Raw genomic sequence first — 12849 nt, 5'->3', positions numbered from 1 at the left:
GCGTGTTTTGTGACAGTACCCCCGTCCCCAGGGCCCGCTCCTGAGGGCCGGGGACCCCGACGTCGTGGTGGGCATCCTCTACCCCTGGGAGCTGGTCGGTTGGGGTGTCTGGAGTGGAAGGTATCAAGCAAGGCGGGGTCCAAGATGTTGTTGCGTGGGACCCAGGAGCGTTCCTCTGGACCGTATCCTTCCCAGTCCACTAAGTACTCCAGCTGCCCACCACGCCGCCGGGAGTCCAGGATGTCCTTGACCGAATAGGCTGCGCCGTCATCTAGGAGGAGGGGGGGGGGGGGGGGGGGGCTTCCGTCTCGCCAGGTCCTGTGGAGGGAAGAACAGAAGGATAGTGAGGTTTCAGGAGTGAGACATGGAAAGTGGGGTGAATCCGGTACTCGGGAGGAAGTTGCAGTTTGTAGGTGACCGGATTGATCTGCTGAGTGATTGTGAACGGGCCAATGAATCTGGGACTAAGCTTGCGGCAGGGTAGACGCAGGCAGATGTCCCGGGTAGACAGCCAGACCTTCTGACCGGGTTGGTACTGGGGGGCCTCGGAACGGCGAAGGTCGGCTGCCGTCCTGTGTCTACGGAGCGCCCATTGTAGTTGGTGATGGGCCGCGTCCCAGACCCTCTCGCTCTCCCGGAACCAATAGTCGACCGCGGGAACATCAGAGGGCTCTCCAGACCAGGGGAACAGAGGTGGCTGGTAGCCGAGTACGCACTGGAAGGGTGTGAGTCCGGTGGTGGGTTGACGGAGTGAGTTCTGTGCGTACTCGGCCCACCCCAGGAATTGGTTCCAGGAGTTCTGGTGGCCGTGACAGAAGGTACGGAGAAAGCGTCCGGTTCTCCTGGACCTTCCTTTCCGTCTGCCCGTTGGACTGCGGGTGGTAGCCGGAGGACAGGCTGATGGCCACACCTAGGAGGGAGTGAAATGCTTTCCATACCCGGGAGATGAATTGGGGGCCCCGATCCGACACAATGTCCCTTGGAATGCCGAAGTACCTGAAGACATGGTTAAACATCCGTTCTGCCGTTTCCATGGCAGTGGGGAGACCCTTCAGAGGAAGAAGACGACAAGCTTTAGAAAATCGATCCACAACAATCAGAATACATGTGTTATTATCAGAGGGAGGAAGGTCGGTCATGAAATCCACTCCTAGGTGTGACCACGGGCGATTGGGGACGGGCAGAAGATGGAGTTTGCCAGATGGTAGATGGCGAGGACTCTTGGACATGGCGCAGCTGTTACATCCACTCACGTACCTTCTGACATCCGAGGCCATGTTGGGCCACCAGAAGCGTTCCCGTAGCAACGAGAGGGTTTCATTGACCCCGGGTGACCAGTGCCAAGTGATGTATGGGTGGCGTGGATGAGAGGAGTGCGACGTGTCCTAGGGATGTACTGGTGTCCTGGTGGGCAACCCGGCGGAGTGTTGTTAGGAGCTTCGGCTGGAGGTAGGGTCTCTGCAGACCAAGTGATAGGGGCAACTATTACCTTGTCTGGGAGGATGGGTTCGGGGTTCTCAGACCTCTCTTCGGGTGAGTAACATCTGGACAGAGCATCGGCCTTAACAGTCTTTGCCCCAGGGCGGTAAGTGATGGAGAACTGGAAGCGGGTGAAGAATAGCGCCCAGCGGGCTTGTCTGGGGTTGAGTCTCTTGGCTGCTCTAAGGTATTCCAGATTTTTATGGTCAGTGAGAACTTGAAAAGGGTTTTTGGCTCCCTCCAGCCAATGTCTCCACTCCTCCAGGGCAAGCTTGATGGCAAGTAGCTCCCTGTTACCAATGTCGTAATTTACCTCCGCCGGGTTGAGCTTCCTGGAGAAGAAGGCACATGGATGGAGGCGGCTGGGCGTCCCCTGCTGCTGAGACAGGACCGCACCCACTCCGGTGGTAGAGGCGTCCACCTCCACGACGAATGGCAGATCTGGGTTAGGATGCACGAGGAGTGGGGCGTTCGTAAAGGCCAGCTTCAAGGCCTGGAAGGCTTCGGTGGCGGCAGGAGTCCATGACAGGGACTTGGGCTTCTGACGAAGGAGGTTGGTTAGAGGACTGGTGATGGTACTAAAGTTCTGAATGAATCGTCTATAGAAGTTAGCGAAGCCAAGGAATCGCTGTAGTTCCTTTATGGTGGTAGGAATGGGCCAATCCCGGACGGCGCTTACCTTCCCCTCGTCCATCCGGATGCCACTGCGGTCGATGGTATAGCCAGGGAACTGCACTGAGGTCTGATGGAATGAGCACTTCTCTGCCTTTAAGTAGAGCTGGAAGTCCCTCAGGCGTTGCAGGACCTCCGCAACGTGGCGTCGATGTTCGGCCTGGTTCCGGGAGTATATCAGGATGTCATCGATGTAAGCTAGGACGAATTGATGGAGGAAATCCCGGAGCACCTCATGCATGAAATCCTGGAATACTGAGGGGGCGTTTACTAGCCCATACAGCATCACGCAGTACTCGTAGTGGTAGGGGTGATGAAGGCTGTCTTCCACTCGTCCCCCTCGCGTATCCGGATGAGGTTATACACGCTGCCGAGGTCCAACTTGGAGACTACAGTGGCACCACGGAGATGTTCTAGGGCCGCTGGGACGAGGGGAAGTGGATAGCGAAACTTCTGAGTTATCTTGTTGAGGGCTCTGTAATCTATACATGGCCGTAAACCTCCATCCTTCTTGGCCACGAAGAAGAAACTCGAAGCAGCAGGGGAGGTAGATGGACGGATGTATCCTTGAGCCAGCGCCTCCCTGATGTAATCCTCCATGGCCTTCTCCTCGGGAACGGATAGGGGATAGATTCGCTTCGGGCAGAAGACATCACTGAAGGGGGCATAGCACTGGGGTATGGAGATGGACTGTTTGACGACAGGGCTTTCAATAGAGGTGGTGTAGACTGGTAGTGATCCGGGGGGACGTTCCACAGGAACTGGACAGCCGGAGATACATGATTGAAAGCAGGCTTCGCCCCACTTCAGGATTTCTCCGGTCTTCCAGGAGATAACCGGGTTGTGCTGCTCCAACCATGGGCGCCCTAGGATGATGTCAGCGGTGGAATCCTCCAGAACCAGCAGATGGATATCCTCGTGGTGAAGGAGTCCTGTTTGGAGGGAGATTGAGCCCACGCAGTGGCGTACATATTTCTTGCTTAACGGCCTGCCGGTGATGGTGTGGATTTGGTAAGCGGCCGGCGTGGCCGAGGTTGGGAGCCTGAGTTGACGGCAGAGGGCGCCGGAGATGAAGTTGCCGGATGACCCAGAATCGAGGAGGGCGGAAACTGGAAGAGATACATCAGCCGCAGTAAGTGTCACAACAGTGGTGAGTGGTTTCATTTGATGTCGTGAAGGAAGGATGGCACTCACCATGGGATGAGGAGGACGAACGGGCCACCCAGCTATGGAATGCCCCGGTGCTGCACAGTACAGACAGAGATTCTGGGCCAGCCGTCTTTGACGCTCCGCCATAGTGAGGCGGTAGGAGTCCACGAGCATGGGCTCGCTGGCTGGTTCTGGGGAGCTGACGTTCTCTGGTTGGCAGAGCGGAGAGGAGGAATGCGCCTGGCCCTGGTGCTCTTCTAAGCACGACTGCATACGAGTGGCGAAGCGGATGGACAGCTGGATGAATCGCTCGAGGCCGACGGTATCCTCGTATGCAGCGAGATGCAACCGCACTCTGGGCTCCAATCCTTGGCGATAGGTAGTGAGAAGGGCCTGTTCGTTCCACCCACTAGAGGCCGCCAGAGTTCTGAACTGCAAGGCATAATCATTGACAGACATATTCCCTTGTTTCAAATTGTATAGTCTCTCACCTATTGAGGAGTCCCAGGCGGGTTTGACGAAAACTTCTCGGAAATGTTCGATGAAGCTAGAATATGACTGGGTTACAGGGTTATTCTGGGTCCAGAGAGAATCTGCCCACTGTAATGCCTTGCCTTGCAACTGGGAGATAATGAAAGCTATACGATCCGTTGGGTATGAGAGTGGTTGCATCTCCAGGACCAGTGAACACTGAAGTAAGAATCCGCTGCATTCCTCCACCGAACCATAGTAGGGCGCTGGCCGTGCCATGGGACTGGCTTTCACGGCAGGTGTAGGAGGTATGATGGGATCCGCGGAAGTGCTCGCTGGTGGTGGTGATGCAGGTGCTGTCTTGAGTGTCCGACGGAGTGCATCAACTATTTCTTGGAAGGGATCCGTGAGGCTCATGCTTGTGTCTCTCGGTGCTGGTCCAGTCATCTGTTACGGATCACTCGGAGACAGAGAAGTAACAGATGAAAGATGGTATTTATTGAATTGACACAAGCAGAGGAGCGGGAAGTGAGGAGTGGATGGGTGTTGGGATCCGTGCCGGGAAGGAAGGGGCCACACACACGCACCGTGGGGTTTTGGAGGATCTTGGATGGAAGAAGGGTCTTCGGAGGTTATCCTTGGAGAGAAGGTAAAGAGGAGTTAGTCCTAATAGTTGCAGCGCAGGAATGATCTTGTCGCGATAGTGACCGGACAATGACTGGGTGCGTGTGTGTGGCTTTTATGGTGCTGTGGTGGATGACAGGTGATGAGGATCAGGTGGTGATGTTTAGAATTCAGGTGAGGGTGTGCGCCGTGATTTTGTGGAGGTGGAACCTGGCGTGTTTGTGACACCAAGATCCACCAATACTTTTTTCCATGACTCAGAACACTGCCAACTACTGTAGGCACCACTACATACATGATTGTTTTCATCTGTCATGCATCTATTGGCAAAGACGCAGATGTTTCTGTGTGAGTTTGGAACAACATGAATATCTGTGTATGATCTTCAGTTGTTTAGTATGATGTCCAGTTTTTTTTCAAATACATGTCTGATGCTTAGTGTTTTTTATTCGGTTCATATTTTGTGTGTTTGTGTGTAGTATAGTCTAGCCTTTAGATTTGGGAAGGAGAAAATTCTAACAAAGATTCACCACTTTATGTAATATTTGTGTTGTTGGTGTTTTTTTTTTTATGCTTACAGTATTGAATCAATCAAGTTTCTTGCAGTTCTTTTTGTGTGGTTCATGAACTACAGTGGTCATTTGAGTTGTCGAGCTACAGTCTTGACACAATGCATAATTTAAAGGAGTCATACCCTCGTATTACCTTGGATACCTACTGCTGTATTATAGTCTTTCAGGCCCTTCTAAAAAAGAAAATTGGAAAAAAAAATAAACACAGAGCTCCTCAGACCCTTATCTCTGTAGGCATTATTGTCTCGCGAGATCTGATGCGATATTTTGGCTGTCGTGGACGGTCATTATAATAATGCAAATGAGGGGCGCGTTGATTGGTTGCAGGAAGGAGGGGGGTTGACACCGCAGGTAACGCTTTAGCATATCATTACAAACTGACATCATGGCGCAAGTTGTGAATGAAAGCGACCGGCTTCCCGGCCAGCGCCGTTTAGGGCTTAAATCAAACTTCATTCACGCACACATATGAAACACGCTTGCATATATACTAAGTACTAGTCACACATACATGTATATGAACTATCTACGCACATAAAGTTACTCATATGAGACGTGAGCACAGCACACACACACAAATATAAGACGTGAGCACACACACACACACACACAAACTAGACAGGGCCTCATGTAAGCGTTAGGCAATAAATAAACAATAACCGAATTCATGATGATCTCAGTCATTTGTTTTTTGCAAAGTACGTTAGCAGCCATTCCCCATACCTCAAAGCTAATACTCCCGCCAGAGTTGTGCCTGGACGCGTTCATTGAACGATAATTCATGAACTCGTTCATGTTTTGGACTGAACTGAACATACCGCATTACTGCCTGATGAACGTTACTGTGAACTCGTTCATTCTGGTGTCTGTGAACGCCACGCTCTCTCAGTTTAACTTCGTTCAGTAGGATGCCAGATTTCTATAACCTTCCAGGCGAAAACCCACCTAAAACCCAACGTAAACCGGCCTTAATATGTAGCGGAAAAAACATCCAATCTGGCAACGCCAGACTCTCTTGTTCAAACTAGTTCATCAAAATGAACAAATCTTTTTTCGAGTCATTTCGTTCATTTAAGGGGCTTTAAATGTTACTATTAACTGGCAAATTCCCCGAACACATCAACCTACGCAATCTTGATCATATTCTGAATTAAGAAATCATTATAATGCAGTCAAAAGTCAGTTTTTGCAGTCCGTTTACAGGGAACATAAATAATTACTTCACCTCCAGTCTTTCGTTTATTTGTCTAGTGACAGACGCAATAGCATACAATAGCCGCATTAGCAGTTATGCTGTTTGTTACACACAGTAGAGCAATAAAAACACAGTCTTACCGTTTCAATTGCAGGCAATTTTGTTGGAATGGTGCTTTTCCCGAGCTTCGATGCCAACTTCGCCTGATATTGCCCCAAATTTGTGAAGGATTTCGGCGTACAATGTTTAGCACAAACACGTAATGATAAACCAGTGGAAGGGTTGAAGGAACCGCGTCATTAAAAATGAATTTAATCCACTGGTCTCTGATAGCTAGGTCCGTTCTTGGTAGAGAAAACACATTTACATGTTGATTCTGGCAGTCAACCACAGAGCAACTCACGTGTGCACTACGTTCCAGCATCTTTCTCGACTGAATATGAGGGGGAGAGGGGAAGGGCGAGCTTCCTGCTGCGGTGTCCATATATGGTATATCCTGCCCCGTCTTGACGTCAAGACGAGGAAGAAATCAAAATATCGTATTTGAGTGCGCGTGCACGTGGGCTATTTTACAAACCCTGAGGTAAACAAACGCTTCACTTTTAAATATCGGCTTCCCGGCCAGTGTATAATAGTTAGGCAATCATAACATACATTTATTCTCGTGGAAAAGTGAAAATTGTGGGTCATGACTCCTTTAAGGATTGAGTACTCATTTTGCAAACATTTGACTGCTACAATTTCTTTTTTTTTAAAAGAGAGATTGTTTTAGTCTTGCTGTAATCAAAGAAACTTTTACAATGTAAAAATGTACTTGTAACTTTTTAACTTTGCATATAAATACATATGCAATGAATATGCATATAGATGCACTCAATGTAATTGAGGCTTTCAATTAAGATTTATTAATACTTTTTTGTAATTATGACTTAAGTTTATTTTTTTCTGAAAAAGCTATTTTCAAGCATATACTTGTTTGGAAAAGAAGTTCACAATCATACTTTTAAAAAGAAAAATAATATACTTTAAATGAATATACTATATAAAAGAATATACATTCAGGAAACTGACTGTTTTTTTGAATACTTAATTGCATTTTAATTGCATGATTAAATGAAAGTGTGATAGATTAAATGTAAATTAAAAGTAATTACATTTTAATTTTAAAGTGCTGCTGTGACCCACCTAAGTGTGACAGTACGTACATTTTTATACGTAATTTCATAATTACCTCTATTAAAACAGGGGCGTAGCCATCTTTTCAGAAGTGAGGTGGACAGAAAATACATACATACACACACACACACACACACACACACACACACACACATATATATATATATATATATATATATATATATATATATATATATATATATATATATATATATATATATATAAAACATTATAATATTTCTGTAATTTATATAGCCTACCAGTCTTTTGAACAATAAGACTTTTAATGTTTTTAAAGAAGTCTATTCTGCTCACCAAGCCTGCATTCATTTGATCCAATGTACAGCAAAAGCAGTAATATTGTGAAATATTTTTAACAATTAAAATAACTTTTATATTTATATATTTAAAATGTAATTTATTCCTGCTCAAAGCTTAATTTTCAGCATCATTACTCCAGTGTTCAGTGTCACATGATGATGCTGATTTTCTGATTATCAATATTTAAAACAGATGAGTAAATTGTTTTCAGCATTTATGTGAAATAAAAAGCCTTTGCAACATTATACACTATATCATCCAAAAGCTTAGAGTCAGTATATATATTTTTCTTTTGGGAAAATAAATTATAGAAATTAATACTTTTATTTAGCAATCTTTAAATTGATCAAAAATTATTATAAAGACATAATTTTACAAAATATTTCTATTACAGATAATTTTTTTTTTTTTCTGAGCAGCTAATCAGAATATCAGAATTATTTCTGAAGGATCGTGTGACTGGAGTAATGCTAAAAATTCAGCTTTAAAATCTCAATTTATGTTTTGAAATATATTCAAATAGAACACAGTTATTTTAAATAGGCTAGTAAAAAAAATCAACATTTTACTTTTTTGCTGTATTTTGGATCAAATAAATGCTGGCTTGCTGAACAGAAGAGACTTCTTTAAAAACATTAACAGGCTTACTGATTAAAGATTTTTGACCGGTAGTGGATACTATAGGCAACTTCTCTGATTTCTAGCTTTTAATTGGCTTAGAAATCTATAACTGCTGGACAATAACAAATAATATATTTTTTTAATTTAGTACAAACTTGTTTTATCACATAGTAAGGCAGAATAGTTTCTATACTGTAAAAAATGCTATGTCAATTAACACTGTTGTTCATATGCTTTATTTATCACCTGCTGCAGATGACTTGAAAAACCATGTATCATCGCAATCGTATGTTAAATCGTATGTATTCGTGTTTCCAAAAGTTTCTGTTTTCATTCAGCTATAGCTGGACGCTTTTGTCCATATTAGGAGTTTCCTGGTTATGACTTTCTGCGCGAGAGCGTGCTCCGGCTTCGAGTATGAATGAAACACACACTACAGGAGAGTTTAGCGCTCCGTTATGTTCATCTCGCCTTCTGGGCCCGAAAAAATATCAGGTCATGCGCAGACTATCTTGTTTAAATTTATATTTATTCACAGCATATTTTGAAAACCTCTATGCGAACACTCTTGACCGAAAAAGTGCGGTGGATGAATTTCCGTGATATTAAAAGTGGGGGGGACACCCGCGTCCCCCGTGTAATCTACGCCCCTGATTAAAATATTGTTAAAATGTCCTGCTGAATGTACTGAAAAGAATTCACAAACTAAAATATACTGTAATGCCATTGTCCTTTAATCTTGAATCCATCTGTCCATCCATTTTAAAATAGAGAAATCATGTGCAATTTTTTAATGGTAATTTATTTATTTATTTTTGTTTGATAACAATGACCAAACAATACAGAATCCACAGGAACAATATATGACTTAACTTGAACATGAACATGAACATGGACACTCTTAAATACACTTAAAATAACAAACCTATACAAGAGACAAAGTACACATAAGGGCTTTATATACACAAGGAATAATGACTAACAAGAAAAACCTGAAAGTAATCAAGACACTGAACCAATGACAAGACAGGACTGAGAACCACCTGGCAGGACAACAAACCAAAAAAAAAAAAAAAAAAACATAACACACGATCCAAAGGACGCACATGAGAATATCACATGAAGGTCACAATCACATGATAAAACATGAGCTAACGAAAGGTACAGAGTGGTGGCTCAAATGAAGGACAGTTTGAAGTCTAGGATGAGCTTACAGGAGTCCCGGAGTATGAATGACGTGTGGAGAAGTGTGTTTAGAGCACACCTGTCTGAATGTGTGATGGATAGAGTGTAAGAGATCAATGAGAGCAGTGGGGAAGTATCCGCTTGATGAGGTTCTGATCTGAAACGTACAGCCCAACATCAGGTCAGAGGAAAAGTGAGAAAGGAGGAATTTCTCAAGATAAGAAATGATTGTTCTGGCAGCTTATCAGCTTGCCAGTCAGTTTCAGGCATGGAAATACCAAAGTCAACAATCACCATAAAATGAGGAAATTTAACATTCAGAGCATAACAGCAACCATTAAAGAAAAAAGCTAAACAAAACATGCTTTATCCCATTATTATTCAGCATGCAGCACATTAAGCAACTTGTGTTGTATGTCCATCTCCGATTATTTATTTCAGACTAATTCCATTTTTTTTGTATCTATAGCAAATATATATATATATATATATATATATATATATATATATATATATATATATATATATATATTAATATTAATTGTGTTCCATGTTACCGCAGTCATCAGACCCATTAGAACTGCAATTCCTTCCACTTAAGCTTTAATGGGTGCTTCTCAAACAGAAGGCTGCATCCTACCGAGGCTGCGTCCTTTCAAGCTCAGTCCTTCATAGGCTTGTAAACTAGAGTCCTCCTCGGCATTAAACACTAGAATGAGACAGTATGTGTGCATGGCTACGCCACCTGTGTTACGGCCCTCACCGCCACGGCATGGAAATACAAATAAATCTTAGTTTTTGAAAAATACTTTGTATTAAAAATCATTATATTATCTGGCTTTCTATTAATGCGATTCAATGAATCCCAGCCATCTAGTCTCCCAGTGGCTTACATAATTTGGGATATTAACATTTAGTGAGTAATTTACACCAAAACAAAAAATAACATCTATCATTTCATGTCCGAAAACATTATTTTTGTCTTGCATTTCATACAAAATTCAGACAAGCTCAGTACTGAATCTTTTCTCGTCAATTTATTTTCATGAAATGGAATGGGTACAAATAATTGTGGGTGATTGAAGGTCGCGAAGGATTCATCCCATGCATCCTTCAAATTCAGCTGAATGAAGGATGTGAAATGAAGGCTGCCTTCCAAGGATCCTTCTGATTTAGACAGCCTTCAGCGACGTTTGATGATGTAGCAGCTGAGATATGCAGCCTTCGGAGGATGCAGCCTTCCATTTTAGAAACACCCTAATGTGATTGTGATGGTAATTGTGTCAACTCTTATCACTGATTAGTTATGCAAACAAGATAAAAAAAAAGAAATAAAAAAACATTGCATACCACTCCCCTAATCCGCAATTGAAAGTGGCGATGGGGCTGTTTGCTCATTTTGCGTTTTTCTCACCGACGGCTATGTGCTACATTCCAGACCTCTCAAGGAGCTTTTTGCTGGTGTCCTTGCCAAAGTCATCGTCACATGTGGAAAACCAAAAACGAAAAGTTTTATCATTCCTTTTCAACTGTCAGCCCCCCGGTACTGCTAGAGAGCATTTAGGGGCACATTCATAAGTAGATTATTGACAGAGAGTTTGAGTCCTCCTTCACTTTTTATCCCACTAACTCTCATCATCTGATTCTCTCTCTTTAGGTAATGAGCTCCTCTATCGTACCCGTGAAGGTGATGTGGTCCGCTTTAACATGGAGACCAACGAGAGTACAATCCTGGTCACAAACAGGAAGTTTGTAAGTGTTTTACTCCAACTCTTTCTTCCCCTAATATTGTGAAGCCCTTCAAAGGAAAATATGAAAATCACCCCTAAATGAAAATTTGCTGCAAATTTACTCTCAGGCCATCCAAGATGTAGATGAGTTTGTTCTTCATCAAAACAGATTTTGATAAATTTTGTATTACATCACTTTCTTACCATTGGATCCTCTGTAGTGAATGGGTGCCATCATAATGAGAATCTAACCAGCTGATAAAAACACCAGAACATAACTCAAGTCCATCAGTTATCATCTTGTGAAGCAAAAAGTTGCACAATGTCATAAATAATCCATCAAAATGTTTTCAACTTCAAACCTTTGTTTCCAACTGAAATGTGAGTCATCTATCCATAATAACATTTTACAATTCTTAACAATGCATTTGATTGATATGTTAGTTGATGGACTGGTGTTGTGTGGATTACCTGTGGATTATTGTGGTGTTTTTATCAGCTGTTTGGACTCTCATTCTTACAGCACCTATTCACAGTAGAGGATCCACAGGTGAGCAAGTGATGCAATGTTAAATTTCTCCAAATCTGTTCCAATACAGAAACAAAATTATCTACATCCTGCAGATAGTGGCCTGATAGTAAATTGTTAGAACATGTTCATTGTGGAGTAAAATATTCATGTGAAGACATATTAAAATCAAAACTGTTTAATAAATGTTACTGCTGTTCTTTCTGAACGGTTCATCTGTTAAAGTGATTCCAAAAATATTAAGTCATTATCATTTAGTCATCATCATTTTGGGGCATTTTTTTATCATCTTGTGTTTTGATGATTTTAAGTGGATGTATGAAGTCAGTTCTCCTCAAGTTCACACAGGTGTCCTAGCAGAGAGACCACAGGTGTAGTGAATCACATTAATGAACATGATACACAATATTTGACTAGAAAATTCCACACTTTTAAACAATCTTTAATCTTTTGTTTTATTATTTCTAACTTTATTTTGTGAAATGATTTGTGCTTTATTCTTTAGAATAAATGACGCTTGTTTTGATACACTGATTAGACATAACATTATGACCATAACACTGAATAAAACTGATTATCTCTTCATCACAACACCTGCTAGTGGGTGGGATATATTAGGCGGCAAGTAAACATTTCTTCCTCAAATTTGATGTGTTAGAAGCAGGAAAAAGGAGCAAGCTAAGGATTTAAGTGAGTTTGTTATAAGGGCTAGATGACTGGGTTAGAGCATCTCCAAAACTGCAGCTCTTGTTGGGTGTTCCCATTCTGTAGTGGTCAGTATCCATCAAAAGTGGTCCAAGGAAGGAACAGTGGTTACCTGGCGAAAGGGTCATTGGCGACCAAGACTTATTGATGCATGTGGGGAGCAAAGGCTGGCCTGTGTGCTCTACTCCAACAGCTGGTTCTGGTAGAAAGGTGTCAGAATACACAGTGCATCACAGTTTGTTGCGTGTGGGACTGCATAGCCACAGTCCAGTCAAGTTGTCCATGCTGGCAGAAAGTGCCAACTTGGGCACGTGAGCATCAGAAATCGACCACTGATCAATGGAATAAGGCCTGGTCTGATGAATTGCATTTTCTTTTACATCATGTTGATGGCTGGGTGCATGTGTGTTGCTTACATGG

The 12849-nt window shown here is 43.1% G+C and overlaps 1 protein-coding gene and 1 long non-coding RNA gene across 4 annotated transcripts in view; one reads left to right on the top strand and one right to left on the bottom strand.

Moving 5' to 3' along the window:
- LOC132124503 (uncharacterized) overlaps window positions 1-12849 on the bottom strand; it is a 416676-nt gene that overhangs the window by 312797 nt on the left and 91030 nt on the right. The gene's annotated exons all lie outside the window — the stretch shown is intronic.
- The window catches only part of LOC132124493 (dipeptidyl aminopeptidase-like protein 6), a 403008-nt gene that overhangs the window by 318084 nt on the left and 72075 nt on the right, over window positions 1-12849 (top strand). For all 3 annotated transcript variants that reach the window (XM_059535551.1, XM_059535552.1, XM_059535550.1), the window contains one exon: window positions 11123-11217. In XM_059535551.1, coding sequence (XP_059391534.1) covers window positions 11123-11217 — 95 coding nt within the window. The remainder of the gene's footprint in view (window positions 1-11122; window positions 11218-12849) is intronic.

Source organism: Carassius carassius, chromosome 42 (genome assembly GCF_963082965.1).
Source record: "Carassius carassius chromosome 42, fCarCar2.1, whole genome shotgun sequence".
NCBI lineage: Eukaryota > Metazoa > Chordata > Actinopteri > Cypriniformes > Cyprinidae > Carassius > Carassius carassius.
This window is presented reverse-complemented; position numbering and strand designations above follow the sequence as displayed.